The sequence below is a fragment of the Anoplopoma fimbria genome, chromosome 23 (assembly GCF_027596085.1).
Source record: "Anoplopoma fimbria isolate UVic2021 breed Golden Eagle Sablefish chromosome 23, Afim_UVic_2022, whole genome shotgun sequence".
In the NCBI taxonomy this organism is placed as follows: domain Eukaryota; kingdom Metazoa; phylum Chordata; class Actinopteri; order Perciformes; family Anoplopomatidae; genus Anoplopoma; species Anoplopoma fimbria.
The window spans coordinates 18,887,032-18,902,322 of record NC_072471.1 but is presented as its reverse complement, the minus strand read 5'-3'; the positions used below and the strand labels follow the sequence as shown (position 1 = coordinate 18,902,322).

Sequence of the window (15,291 nt, the reverse complement as noted above, 5' to 3'; positions counted from 1 at the left end):
AATGTAGGTAAATGGTCTCTTAAAAAAGATGATTTAGTATCTCAAAATAAGAAGAAACTTTTCCCAAATAGACTTATTCGCTAATAATGAATAAGTATCTCTTAATAAGCCATTATTTCGAGGGACTTTTAATGACTTTTTTTCATCACATTGGCAGATTTGGGCTTCCACATTATAATTATATATATATAGAAACTGGCAGCCATACAGAACAGCACAACAAGCACAATTTAAAAACTCCTAATAAACCTTTAATTTGAGCCGTTTGTACAATTGACAAATTACATTAAAACGTCTGTATGTTCTTAAATGTCTGTAGTATTGTACATCTCCCCCCTCTAGCTAGCAGGTTGGGGATACTGGTAGCTCCAAACATACAACGCAAGGGAAATAAAGCTGCATATAATGGTACATATTACAGTTATATCAATGTACAGTGTTTACATTAGAATACATCAGAGGGAAAATAATGCATCTGCTCAGATGCATGTAAAGGTGAAGCACAGGGCTGGAGAAGTGCCATCACATCCAACCAACATTTCCACTCAGCCTGGTTACAGTCAGTGTGGGCTGAGACACTGTGGGTGCACCGTTCCTGCCAGAGGCGTACAAAAATAGATTGCAGTGATGCACCATCAACTGGCTTAAAGTGTTCACTTTATTTTGTCATTGTACACATCCTGACAATTGTTTTGGAAGCGGATGTAAGGTCGATCCTCGATAAAAGAAAAAAGTTATGACACATATGTAACAGGACAGTGACATTAAAATAGTACATCACCACAGCTGATTTAAAAAAAATAATAATAATAAATAGAGAGAAGCATTTGGTTTAATATCAAAGGAAACTGCTACAAAATACCAAATCTGAAGATGTCAAACTCTACCAAAACTACACCTATGGCAGGCCTTACTCACCCTTTAAACCTTTCTTAAATCCAGCACATTCTCCAGTGATGCGGTGCCAGTCTTTAAAAAAAAAAAAAAGCACAAATTTAAGGCACAGTTGGGTTGCTTGCTGCAAAACCGTCGCAGCAGGTTTTGAACATTTTGAAATGTGCATCACTTGTACAATTTCACACACTGCAAATACTGAATCCAACTTTCAATTCACTGCATTAAAAAAATGTTATCACGTCTGCCGGGCACCTGGATTTTTAGCGTTTTTTTTCTGAATACACACACACGCACGCACGCACACACACACACACACACACAGGTGCTGTAAAAAACACACGAGCAATCAGGAATCCTTAAATTCAGTACAGTCTCCTAACGGGTTGGAGCATTCGGGATTGAGAATTTAAAAACTGTCTACGTCCTCACAGTACTCCTTATGGCAAACGTAAGAGTGGTAGCGTCTTAGCGAGAGGCTTATATGATCAGAGACCAGCAGTGACAGCATCGGGTTCCATCATGACCGCACACATTCAGCTTGTAAACTGGATCATGAAACACCCTGAAGTGTGTGTGTGCTCCCTCTGGTCTGCTGCTCATGTACACAGAGGACAAATACACAGCATTATTATCAGAGCAGGGTTGGAAATACAACGAGGGGATGCGCCGACAAAGAAAACGGACTCCGACTCTGAAGGAGGTAAATAATAAAACATAATAAGAAATAATCATTTTGGGAATATATTGGATTATAACTGGAGGAGAAAGCTTCAGGTGGATGGTGGGCTCCCTGATTCTGGTATATAATCGCTCAGAGGGGGAGAGTTTGGGAGCGCTGCTGGATTAACAAAATTCAGAAGACAAAGGGGAAAGAAAAGGCCGTGCATGAGATACATGGGAAACACGACGGACAGAGGCTCGGTCAACTGTTCCTGGGGCTGTCGGGAGCCTCTGGACGTACATGTCCTCTGCCGTGGTAACTGAGCAGCAAGAAAAATACAAAAAAGGAGTGAGCTTATGATTTTGCTTTTAATACGGACGATGTCATAAAGCTTGTGCCACCATTCACATGTATTTACAGCACACCCTCTACAAGCCCGTCCACGCCTTCCTCTCTCGACTAAATAATAATAATCAGAATAATAATAACAACAACAGGGAGCACATCGAACATCTTCGTGGAAATCAACACCCGCGCTGTGTTGTATTGAAAGCTTACATACTCTTGATACATGCAGCCCGTTTCCACGCGGCGCCAAATGAGCTCCGTCACGGTAACAGTCGGACTGTGGAAGAGAAGGAGGGAGGGGTCGGAGTCTCTGCACGCCTCTTAAATATCCCAGAAGAACTTTTGCTTCCCTGTTTCAGTCCGTGACATTTTAATACAAAGATTATTGAAAACAAACAGCTGAACAGCTTCTCTTGCGATCCCGTGTTGGGAAAAAACATCAACCAAAGAAAACAACAAAGAAAACAAAAAGAAAAGGCTCTCTCCCGAGACACAGACGTCTTCCCCGTTGTGTAGCAGTGAAGGAGCAGCAGCAGCAGACCGGTGCTGCCATGCTGGGAGGGCATGGAGGAGGGATCCAAAAAGACATCGCCGACCTCACGAGAAGCCTGAAGAGTTGTTGGAGCCGCGGTGCTGGGGGCGGGGGGCCGTAGTGTTCGTGGGGCCCAGGGCGCTGGCGTGGAGGCTGGAGGCCCTCAGGGGCGTGCTGCAGCCCTGGGCCTGCGGGAAGCGCTGGTGGTACCGGTCCAGACGCAGATACTTCACGGTCACCAGCTTACCTGTCAAGACCAGAAGCAGGTGCCCGTCAATGAATGGAGCTAATGCACACGTTCACAGCTACAGGAACACTCATCACAACATCTCCACATCCCACATACGAGTCCTGTTACCGGCTCAGTGAAGGAAAACTGACCCCTTTTTGTTTTTTTACATCCAGGTTCTGATTGTTGTCTTAGCAGAATCTCAGACTGAATTCAGCTCTTAAACTAACACGAGGAGCTGTGTAGGTGTGGCTGGATTGCTTCAGGCAAGAATTTTAAATTAGTGGGTCGAAGCAAAAAACAAGGGAAATTTGCTTGTTTCTAGATAATTTTTTTAATTATATTCTACAACAAATAGTGTAAACACACTGCCCTGCTACATTCACAGTATTAACGTCACTGCTTACTGAAAAATACCTGAATCGATGGCCGGCAAGAAGCCAACTAAGGCCAGCAACACAATGAACCAACCCTGTGCTCGTGACAGAGAAATGCTGCTAATAATAATAATGTTACTGACTGGTCGGTTGTGTGGAGCTGTAGAGATAAGAAGGGTTTGAACTTCTCTCTCTAGTTAATTATTGTCACTTTTTGTATGAACAACCAAGAACCTCATCATGAGCGGCTGTCATACAGCGTTTCTCTGGCATCCCTGTTTGTATGACTCAGTGATCTCGCTCGTCTCTATGACAGCAGGCTTCTCACCCGCCTACCAGTGTGTGCTCATTTGCCCATAGAGGCGTTAGGAAGCACGCTACTGCTTTAAGGCTGCCTTCAGACCGCTGCTCGGCCTTGTGGGTGAAGTTGGCACTATAGCAGGGTTCGAGATTAAGGACGTCCAGTCATCCAGTGGGTCGGGAAAAAAATATAGGACAGGGGAGGATGAGACTTCATTTTGGGATGAGAGTTGAAAGAAAGAAAAAGCCTGCTACTGAAAATAACGAGTGTCTGACAAACATTGATATTAACCCTCTCTGACAGAATAAACACAGGCCACATTTGCATTCACGGTGAGTGAGCTGATGACAGCGTTACGTCCACTAAAGTTAACCACTTGTTAACTCCTCTTCATCCTCTATTGGTAACAAGGCTGCAATGAGAACTCTCCATCACAACATGCTGCTCCTCTCCTCATGACAAGGGCATCTTGTCCAGCAACTATTAGACGCTCTATCTAGCAGGGCCGCTCTAGCTTTTTGGACTAAATGCTTCTTTTTACACTACAAAAACTATTTTAATTCAACTTAGCTGCATTGTTAACATCAAAATCGAAACAAACAGCCCGAATTGTAAATAACAAACAAATATAATGTATTTTTAAATTTAAAAAAAACAACAACATTTTGAATACATTATAAATTTATGAACAAATCCCTTTTGATGTTTTATTCGTGTTAAAAGTCACTTTGAATGATTTTAACTAATGATAATGTTGAAAAACATTAGGACGGCTAATTTGTAGTTCATGACGGTTCCGGGAGGATGGAATTTTTTTTTTGTTGAGAGCCTGTATAGTCAAATCACCAAGGGTTTTCGTGTGAATATCAACGGCAGAATACTTTTGGTTTTTTTTTGCATAATGATCGTGACGCTATAGGTGCAGCAGCTCCTAACAAACATTGTAATAAATTGGTCAATTTATGCCTGAATTCTGCACTTCAACGTTATAGGGGGGGAAAAAAAGGAAATATAGTAGCTTTATGAAGAGCTAATGCTTGGCAGTCATAATTCAGGCGAAAAAAAAACATAGTAAGTAGTTTAATTCTGTCTCATCGTGTTATAAACTGTGGTTTGATGTTTTGGGAGTGGGCATTTTCAAAACTCCACACTGTCCCCCTTTTCCCTTCTTTTACTTCCAAAGTTCTCTAAATGTTATTAAGAGTGGGACTTACCATCAAACCAGGAGCCGTGAAGGGCCTTGAAGGCTCTCCCTGAGTGTTCTGCAGAGAGGCACTTGACATAGACACAGCCCTGTGGAGAGAGCAGAGGCACAGCATGACATCACTGCTGGCCGACAGAACGGGGGTGTGACATCACTCACGGGACGGGGCGTACCTCTCGCGAGTTCTTGTCGACGGCAATGTGGACGATGCCGTCGTTGTCGTTGCACTTCTCCAGGATGGCCTCGTGGATGGCCAGGTCCCAGTTCTCCCCGACCTCCCTGAGCACACGGATTCAAGAAAGAGTTGACGGATGCTGAAAGTCAACGGCACCCGACAGCGCTTCAAACGGGCAGCGGTACTCACATGACTGGGTCAAACATGTTTCTGATCTTCAGACAGGGAGTCAGGCTGTTAGGAGGAGAGTTCCTCCGGTCCAGAGGGAAGGCTGAGGAGGAGAGACAGAAATGACAATGAGCAGCTGTTCACCTCAGAACACACAGCTGGTTCAGTACGGCCCACTGAACATGTGTTAACAGGCAGGTAAGAGGGAATAACAGAGTATTAGAGATGGTAATAATTAACCCTTTGCCATTCACCAGTGATAAGAATTTTGACTGATAAAGGCTCTCAGTTTAACAGAAATATCAAACATGAGAAAAAAAGCTAAACTCAGAGGAGCGTCTTGTCCCTTAAAGTTACTAAAAGGAACTTTCATTTTGTGTTGATTTGGCGGTCCCTGTGGACAAAAGTGGTATTGTTTCTGAGCCCCAGAGTCCCTTTAGAAAACCTAATCTGAAGGACCCGTCCTACCAAGGAAGCATCCTTGACTTTAAGAAACCCGACTCGCTACAACGTCAAATGGTCTCTGGTCCCACATGGAATGTTTCAGTGCGCGTTACCTTTTCCCTGCCACACTTTGGAGGGCATCAAGGGGGACTTGTCACAACTGAGCGAAGGCTGGATCCACCTCCAGACCAGGAAGTCCGCTCCACCGATCCTCTGATTCTCTTTTCGAATCCGGGACTCGTTGGCTGCAAGGAATCTCTCGGCCCGCTCCCAGACTTTCTTCATCTTCTTCCTGTTAAGTGTTACAAACGCATCTTCCTCACCAGGACTCCCCTCATATGCAGTCACAATTCTACATGTCATAATTAGTTTAACAAATCATAACTCCAGCTCACGAAAGAGGAAAAATGTTTTGTGAACATACCAAACATGACTTCCTCTATCAATCAAGATGTATATTTGGTTAAACCTCAAAATATATTATCTTCTTATCAAAGGATAAAACTATTACTTCTATCCAATTGTGCATAATAATTTACACACATTTTGTAAAGTGTCATGTAAGTTGTTTTAACAAAATGTTTTTAGTTGGATCAACATTGGGATGGGGGAAGTATTTATCATCAATCAATGGTGTAGCAGATCTTTGTTTTGTCATTTCCTGTATGGCAGGTTTTCATTTCAGGCATTGATATACTTGGTTTTTTGTTCCCCCCCGTATGAAATGTTCTATCTTGAATACAGATACCAAAGATCAAGCTGTGGCGGTGTTGGTACTGACCGGTCCTGAGGCTGAACCAGGGAGTCTCTGACGTGAGGGATGGGCAGGTAGGGTTGCAGGTCCTGGTTCTCCTGGCACGCCTCGCTGTGGCTCCTCAACACATCTGGACAACAACAGCGTTAGGAGGCATGAAGGATCAAATCACTTACAAAAATATTTTGAGTATGAGATTTAGGTCTCTATGTACGAGTACTTCATAAGATAAGATAAGATAATCCTTCATTAGTCCCGCAGCGGGGAAATTTGCAGGATTTGCAGTAATAACACAGTAAAGAATACTAAATAAGTTAAAAAAAAATATAAATAATATATATATATATATAGAGAGAGAGAGAGACAGAATAATTGTTGTATTGCACAGTGGATTGCAGAGATTGCAGATTCATTATTAACATCTTCTGCTCCTTGCGGAGGCCAGCATTCCTCTGCTGACTTCACTGTCTTAATGAGGCTGTACCAGGATCAGTTTATGAGCTAGAGTGAAGGTACCATATAAAATCAATCTATTGGTACCAACCAACACTCCGGGGTTAGGCTATATTCTGGCGAGGGATACTGGTATGGCCATTTTCAAAGAACCCTTGACATATAACCTAAAGATATGTGCGTGATAATGTGTTCTGTGGCCCCCACGAGGTTCCCCTCTACAGACAGGCCCACGTTATGATAATCACTTGCAGTATGGGGGAAGAACAAGTGTAAATGTGTCATATTTGCCCGTTCTAAAAATGGTGTATTTGATTATTCCAGCATATTGGGATCCCTGAACAGTCCTGGAATTGAATATTGGGTATGGCTGGAAAGCTGGTGATGTTAGTCGTCATAGTAGCCATTTCACATAATGAGCCAATTCTTTGAATCGTGATGTCAGTGTTTAAAATGACTTTTTGTGACCTCTATAATAATCCCAGCATTTACAACCAAAAACTACAGACTTGGGCATGTGTGGACGAGACTTTTCTACGGCGTTCCTCAAGGTCTTGGTGTCTTAACGTGGCATTTTTATCAAATCTCAAGTGGTCTATTAAGCATCAAATGGTCGCAACCCAAAAATTGCAGCAACAACTTATAAGACATAAATGAGCATGAGGATGGAATCATATACTTCTGTCATAATGTTCTAAACCCTTTAAACATTTAAATAGGTGCCTGTTTATTATAGATTAATGACTAGAATAAATTGACCCACAATGCTTCGCTACATCTCAAATTAAACTCCAGGTTCCCAACTTTCAGATGATGTATACCACTGCTATGTGGCATGTACTGCTGACCTGCTATACCTCCCTAAAGACCCCCTGTTCCACCTGAAAAGGACGAAAATGGATATTTGGTTTTCAAAGCAGTTTCCCCATTTTCCTACTTCTTCCAGTCTTTATGACGAAACATGTTTGGGTACATCTCTGTACTGATGAAGTGATTTCTAAATCTCTTGAGTACGAGTTGTGAGAGCCAACACATTCTCTTGCTCTAGTCGGGCGTTCATGTGTGGCGTTCCTTACCGATGATCCTCTCCACCATGTCGTACATCTGCCTGGTCTCCTCCTCCTCTCTCCTCCAGCGATACTTCATGTAGCAGACCACGCTCCACACACAGCCCGCCACTGCAAACAGAGACACACTGTTCACACACAGACACTGAAGGTGATATGTTCATGCTCTACTCAGAAAAAGAAAGAAAAATCAGGATGTGTTCAAATGTAATCTAGTAAAATGTAGATCTTGGCGAGAAACTAGATGAAATGCAGTTGTTTGAAGATGTTTTCAAAGCAACATAAATAGATATGAGACAGGGAGTTATGAACTGTTTAACTTCCTAACACTAGCTCGAGGCAGCTTTTATTGCAATCTTTTATTACCTCATCATATGATTTGTGTGTTTTTATGTAAATAACCACTAAAGATACCTGTAACAAAGTAAAAGGTTAACATTTAGACTTTTTGACAGATTACACTGACTTGGGGACAGTTAAAATTTTTCGGGACGTTGTTGAAAAAATACATTTTGCAGTAAAGGGCCACAGGACGGATTCTGTTTTTATTTTCTTTGGTGTTATTTTCTCTTAAAGAAGAAAAATTAAGATTTCTTTGGAATAATGTACAAAAGACAACATGCTATATTGGTCAACATTGGCTCACATCTCTGCTGAGATATTTTAACAATCAGGCTGTTGCATTAAGTCATCATTTGTGACACTAGCAGTCAAACTGTAACAGGTGGAGGTGCACTAATCAGTTAACCCTTCGCTAAGTCCCACAGGGTCCGACTCTGCTCCATAGACTCTCATTAATGGTTTCAGACATTTTTCATGGTCAGGCTGGTTTAGTGGATTTGGAGCTAGTCATAGTTAGACATTGTGTACATTTGTTACACAGAGAGGTTGGATATACATTTCTAGAAATTTAATTTCTACTGAGAGTAAACACATGCTGCTTCTCTCTTCATGGTAACTGATGGTGTAACAACAGGGGGCGGGGCTTAGCAAAGGTGTCACTTTACTTTGGGATCACTCTAATAAGCTGTGATCGAACACTCCATGTGTTTCAGGCCAGGCGTTTCTCACCAGCTGCAATGAGGAAGACTCTGCTGATGACGGTGAGGAAGGCTCGGCGGAAGCGGCATGCAAAGGGCATCTTGGGATGCGTGGACTCCAGCCGAGAGATCTCGGACACATCGGTCAGTGGATCGTCAGCTATCTGCCCAATCAGCCTAAACAAACAAACAAACACAGAGAGAGAGAGAGAGAGAGAGAGAGAGAGAGAGAGAGAGAGAGTGAGTGAGTGAGTTAGGACTTCACATGCAAGGCTTGTGATCAGCATGAATATGTATATCCTGTATTACCTTATCCCAACATCCTGGCCTGTCCGGATGATCCACTCCAGAGAGGTTTCAATAAAGCCATTAAACTCCTGATTCTGAGCCTGAACAAAAGACACATGGTACTGATGAGGGGAACAGTACAAATCAGTCTCCACTGCCGCCATTACGTCAACAGTCGCCACATAGACAGTCAGGTCGCGGACATACACGCAATGTTTAATTAGAAACATATAAATGAATACAAATTTTCCATAAAAATAGGATATTAAAATGTTTGTTTACGCTGTCAATTAGGGTTCTTAAAAAGAAAGAAAATGGGACTTGGCAGATCAGACATCTAAAAAAACTAAATTAGCCATGAAAATTGCCATTGGAATATCTTTACGTTCATCTCTTTCTTTGTCTATGATGTAATCTGTAACTTAAGTATCTATTTTTGTCTGTTGCGTAACTGTTTGTCTTGACTTGTCTAGCACAAATAAAAAAGAAAAGAAAAAACTGTCAAACCTTTACCATGATGTGTTCACATGTTACTTGTAAAATGAAGTTTTTGGGGGATAAACTTGAATAAATAAAGTTGTTTGAAGGAGAAGCAACATAAATAGATATTAGAAATGGAATTATGAGTGTTTAACTTCCTTACACCAGCTCTAAGCAGCTTACAATACATCATTTAAACTACTAATCAGCATCACTACAGAACCCATTTCAGGTTTTGTAAACAGACAGGGACGTTAATATGTAGACGTACCAGTAGATATGCAGAGGCCTCTTTCATAGACAGACTCCTGTTGGGATGCTGCTGGTCTCCACAGTCATGCTGGCCTGTAATCACAACACCAACCCATCACCACTTGTATCAACACGATATGTCTTCACAGCCAAATTAGTACTCCTGTTTACATGACGGGCACAGAGGGAGAGGCCAGTGTGACCTATAGGTTACATCACAGGAGACTTTAAATACACTGTAACGGATCATTTCAAGAGGATGCGACTTCAATAAAGTACTCTGTATAAAGAATTCATTAACATATCCCCTCTTGGGTATCTGTCAATTAACCAATTATTCTTCTAATACAGCATTAAAAGCCGCTCTCTTGCCCATTTGACAATGAATCATCTTTCCTTAATTTGTAGTATAGAAAGTGAAAATTGAAGGCCTGGAAGCAGGTTTCATTCATTTTATGTCTTGTTCCTTCACACTGCTCTACGGTCAATCAGTCACAGAGTGTAGTGCAGAGTTAATAGTTACCTGCGACATTGGCCAGGTGGTCATGAAGATTGAGCAGCAGCTTTAGGATCAGGTCCTTCGTCGCCTTGTCCTGCAGGCAATAAATACAAAATGAACACAAACTACCAACAGAACTGCTGCTATTTAGTTCATTTGAAGAGCTTTCTGACATTCAAAAAGAAAAGATTCATGCTCAAAACCGGCAGGGAAGTAAAATTTTACAATCTAGTGGCCCAGATCCCAATACAAGCCCCTACTAACATTGATTGTCTGCAGAAACTGAGTTCGATCTGATACATACATTAGCTTAAAGAAATGTAACGTTGATACTATTGACACACTTTATTTTTCACAATCTAGTGGATCTAACTATTGACCCTGGTTCTAAGCGGTTTCGTTCATAAGATTAAATTATAATGTGACTGGATCTGCGAGAGGAGACCGAGGTCTTAGGCTGAGTACAGACGCCAGCTGCAGACAGCATTTAAACCAGACAACAGACTTGTTCACATTCTGTAATCAAGTTACTCCAAAATGAACATTAATTAGTGACAGACGATGGGACCCACTGGCGACGTTTTTCACTTTAACTAGTGAAAGTGACGGCCAGTGGCAGCTAAAAAAAAGATCATCTGCTATCTGAATGCTTTCTACACAGCTCTAAGCTAATCACAATAGAGTGCTGAAGGGAGGATGTATTTTTGTAGGCAAATCCAGAAGTTCTCATCAAACTGGTTCCCCTCCACTAAATGCCAACAGTACTTTCATTTTGGATTATTGTAGAAAATAAGCTCCGTGGCAAACAAAACGATGATACTGACACCTTTTGTTCAGCAAGATAATCTTCACAAATGAACACAACTTTTATGATTTTTGAAGCAAAAGTACAATCATCACAAGTAAAAAGGCTAAAGTTGGGCTATAAAGGAACTACACCATGGTCACATGACCCCCCCACGTCACCACCACTAAGCTAAAGGAGGACTAGTGTTCTAGTGAGGACGTTTAGTCGTCTCATCTTTTCAGTGAATGCATGAAAGGAATATAGAACCTAGTGATTCAGATCATATTGAACAAAAACTTTGCAACACAACATTGCCGGTCAAAGGGCTACAGGAAGGGATCAGGAAACATCTACTTACGTAAGAGTCAAAGTCGCTGCCAAAAGGATGGCTCTTAACTGCAACAGAGGAGAGAGAGAGAGATGCATTCAGGGAGACAGGAACATCAGCATGCTCGCTAGAAACCAAACACACTACACATGTAAGAGGCACCGGCTGGATCAGTAGAAGGAAAACTCAGCCTTTTACAATAAGACTGTGGAATGTGAGTGTAGTTCAGACATCACTTAACGCGTGAGTCAGTGTCTGTACATGAGACTCACCCACATCAGCGAGGCTCTTGGAGCACTGCCATCTCCCTGCACTGACCGTGATCACAGCCACTAAATTCATTCTTGACTGATTCTACTGTATTGAGTCAGGAGATAGATATTTTTCTCGATGTTCAAGATATTTTTCGTGAAGCACATTTTAGTATCCGTGACACTATTCAGAATCGTAAAAGATCCTTGTGTCAATCCATTATTACTTTTGATTAACATTATTATTCCTTCCTTTTTCATTGTGTGGTATTAGATTTGCGTTATGGGTAATCTTTTGCGCAAAGTCTGACTACGGTTGCACACCTGAGCGGAAGGGAAGTCTTCAGAAAGTGCATTTGTGAGCCCTTGGCACACGCAGACTTCCTGGGAACGCACACCGGAAGTCTGGATGTTTTTGTTCATCCATGCATCATGGAGGATGGGTGAAAGTTTGGACTAGTAAAGGGCCACTGCCTGGAGATGGCTAAAGACATTTATTAAATAAGGGTTTGAGGACTTTTGTCTTTTGCTGACAGCGGGTGTAATTAAATATTGTATTATTTGAATCTGAATTGAAATTGCACAAACACTGTCTGGGAGCATAGGATTTTTTGCCTGTAGGTGAGCTGGCCAAATCTCCCCGGCAGCGCTCTTTTGCCCCTGATCACTTTTTTGGGGAGACTTTAATCCTTCCTCTGAATACAGAATATTTTTTTTTAATCCAGAGTAATAAGGTACTCGTTCCCAGAGCAATCGGCATTCTTCTGGTGTTCTCGGCGCAGGAACCGTGCAGACACCAGACAACTAGACTCCGATGTACGTAGAAATACAGAGCTTTCCCAGGCAGGCTGGATCAGCATGGTGTGAACTCGCTTGGCGAGGGATTAAATGTAACGTCCTTTCATTTATGTGTAAAAGTATTGTGCTACATCTTCAAAGAGAGATGCATTGAGTTCCTGTCAGATAGCTGGCTCTGGCTATTGCAAAGTGAATCTAGTGATTGCACCTGCATGAGGGATGGATTTAAAAACAGGACTGTGCACACTGGTCTGTGCTCCAGGTTTGTGTTACATGACAAGATATTGTCACACTGCTGACAAAAGGTTGAGGCCATGGGAGCAAGAACAGTGATCATGTCACTCAGTGTGTCCCTAGATTATAGTTGGTTAGCTAGCGCCAGCTACCTGTTGTCGATATGGCCGATATGGAAAAAAGCTTCCATCATGATATAGGTCATTTTATGTATCGATAATTATATACACACACAACGATATAGTATGTTTTCTGGTAATCCAATAAATAAAAATCTGTTTTTGTATACTCCTGTGTGAATTAAATATCTTACAAATTATTTTGGGGGGAATATTTTCAAATTGTCAAATGTTTCAAGTGATATTACACAGGGAAACAAATGCATTTTTGCATCTATATTGGGCAGCTGTAGTTGAGGCTCCACAGCAGGTGTGTACAGCCAGCAGCTCTGTTTGCATATCATGGAGCATATCACATATATTCACTTTATAGAGGGGATGCCAAATGTCTGTTAGACCAGTAGACATGCTTAGCACGACGGGGATCAACAATGGAAAAAGCTTTAAATGAACGTTTTGTCTGAGACTTACTGGCTCCATCCACCTCCGAGGCTCCAGAGCCCCTCATCCTGAGGTACACGAGGCCCAGCAGCAGAAAGAAGAGGCAGGCCGCCGTGAGCAGGAACATGGACAGGTAGTGAGCGCTGAAGCTACCAGAGGAGGCCACCTCCTCCCTCTTGAACTGCTGGAGCAGCTCGTCCTCCGGGACGGACAGCTTCTGCTTCAGCACCGCCTGGCTGTACGAGTGGTTGGGAGCGGCGTGGTTGGAGTGGTTGCTCCTGTAGGTCTGGGACAGGCTGCTGTAGTTGGAGAAGCGCGGTCTCAGCCCGATGGCGAACCTACTGCCGCCGCCGCCGCTTCTGGAGGCTCCATCCTCGCCGTCGACGTGGTTGTTTCTGCCGGCCTCTCCTCCGTGGTTCTCGGCGAGGGACACGTAGATGGATTTCCTGGGAAAGATGTGGCTGCGCAAGGCTCCCGACGGATCCAGGTCCCGTCTCTTTACCTCGTCTTCTTCCCCCTCCTCCCCCGGCTCCCCACCATATTTAGACTATCCGGCGTGTTAACCTGTCTGGCTGCCCCTCCCGTCTGAGACCCTCGGCCCGCTCCGTGGGAAGGAAACCCCGCTCTCGGGTGGCTCCGCCTGGGCTCCAACCTATCCCGCTGTGGGTCTCCGGCACTTAGGCCCGCCACCTCCTCCTCGTCAGAGTCTGAGTAATCCCCAGCTAGCTTGCTAGCGTTTAAATGAGACGCCCCGCAGCCATTTAAAGAGCGAGAGTTCTTCTCCATTCCCCCCTCATAGTCGTCCTCGTCCCCCGAGTCGTCGTAATCCCTCCCTTCCGCCTCGGGGCTGGATCTGGCACGAACTCCCCAGCCCAACGAGACACTTCTGTGTCCGCCCGGACCCGGGGAAGAATTGTTGCTATTCAGCGCACCCGTAGCGCCATACTGAGTCTTGCTAGCCGCTCTCGGCGTTGTAACGGGCCTTATCTTGGGCTGCTGTGGGAAACCGGGGCTTCGGTCCACCTTGCTGCTATGGTTGAGGCCTTTTCTTTTCAGTGGAGTTTCGGCGTCAGATTCGTCGGAGCTGAAGCCGAGGACGGAGGACTTCCTGCCCGGTCTCCTGCTAGAGCTCAGGTGCGTGACGTCATGGCTGGCTGGCCTGGATCCCGCCGTGTTGCCTCCGCCAGTGGTGCTGTTGATGGCCCCGCTGCTACGGGTTTTACCCGGCCTTGAGCCCCGATGCTGTTGCTCCTCGCGAAGCTTCTTCAGTTTCTTCAAATACACCGGGCGAGTGTTTTCGGTAACCGGGCCTGGGGTGAAACCAAATCGCTTTAATTCGGAGAAAAGCTCCTCATCCGTTAACTGCGTTGACGCCATCTTGGACAAAACTCTCGGAGATGGTAGTGTAACGGAAGTGACGTAGGGGCGGTAGTAGACCAACTGTGCTGCGTTCAGAGTCAACAGCAGGCTGTGTGTAAATTAGAATGCTCAAATGGTTGTGAGGCATTTCTGAGATATACAACCTTTCCCGGTACATATAAATAATGTTTGGCAAACACATAGCGTCTTCCAGAGGGTTGTTTTGCCAACCAACTCAAATATACTCATATACAATTAAGGAAGGTAGATGTATTCTTTTTTTAAGTCCTAGAAAATACAACAGACTGTCAACTTACTAATGTTATTGGGAACATTTCATATCCATAAGTCCATCTTTTATGAATTTCTCCCATCCGTTAAGTTATTCATTATTTAATTTAGAAAGTACACTCCATAAAGGATATTAATATTAATACATTTGCAATTACAGTTTGTCTGCTTCAGGAGTTTTCTGCACCTTATTTTTCGACAATTTGTCTCACTTTGTTTTATTTTTTCATCTGCAATATTATATTATCACTTTATGTATTAGTAGTAGTAATATTTATCCCCTATTATTATTTCTGTCCATACTAGTTGAAATGTTAGTGTTTCTTTGACATTTCCTGTCTAGATTGAACTCAACGTGTAACTATTGTACAGTTTTAGTTATTTTTTACATAACCAATGTACACTTTCACCACACTAACAGTGAATTGGATGTCTGTTTTTTGGCTGTTATATCATCCAAGTCCTGTTGTTGTTGCAAATGCTTTAAAGCTCCATCGCCACGCAGATGCTTTTT

The 15,291-nt window shown here is 43.1% G+C and overlaps 1 protein-coding gene across 1 annotated transcript; it reads right to left on the bottom strand.

Annotated features, from left to right (window-relative positions):
• Positions 1-139: 139 nt before the first annotated feature.
• lemd3 (LEM domain containing 3) lies at positions 140-14,586 on the bottom strand. Its single transcript, XM_054624855.1, is given in 14 exon segments — positions 140-2,685; positions 4,560-4,638; positions 4,723-4,828; positions 4,914-4,995; positions 5,450-5,628; positions 6,118-6,220; positions 7,620-7,721; positions 8,682-8,827; positions 8,960-9,039; positions 9,690-9,763; positions 10,194-10,263; positions 11,315-11,352; positions 13,158-13,652; positions 13,655-14,586. Coding segments are annotated over 14 exon segments (2,586 nt in total). The 5' UTR covers positions 14,505-14,586; the 3' UTR covers positions 140-2,503.
• Positions 14,587-15,291: the final 705 nt, after the last annotated feature.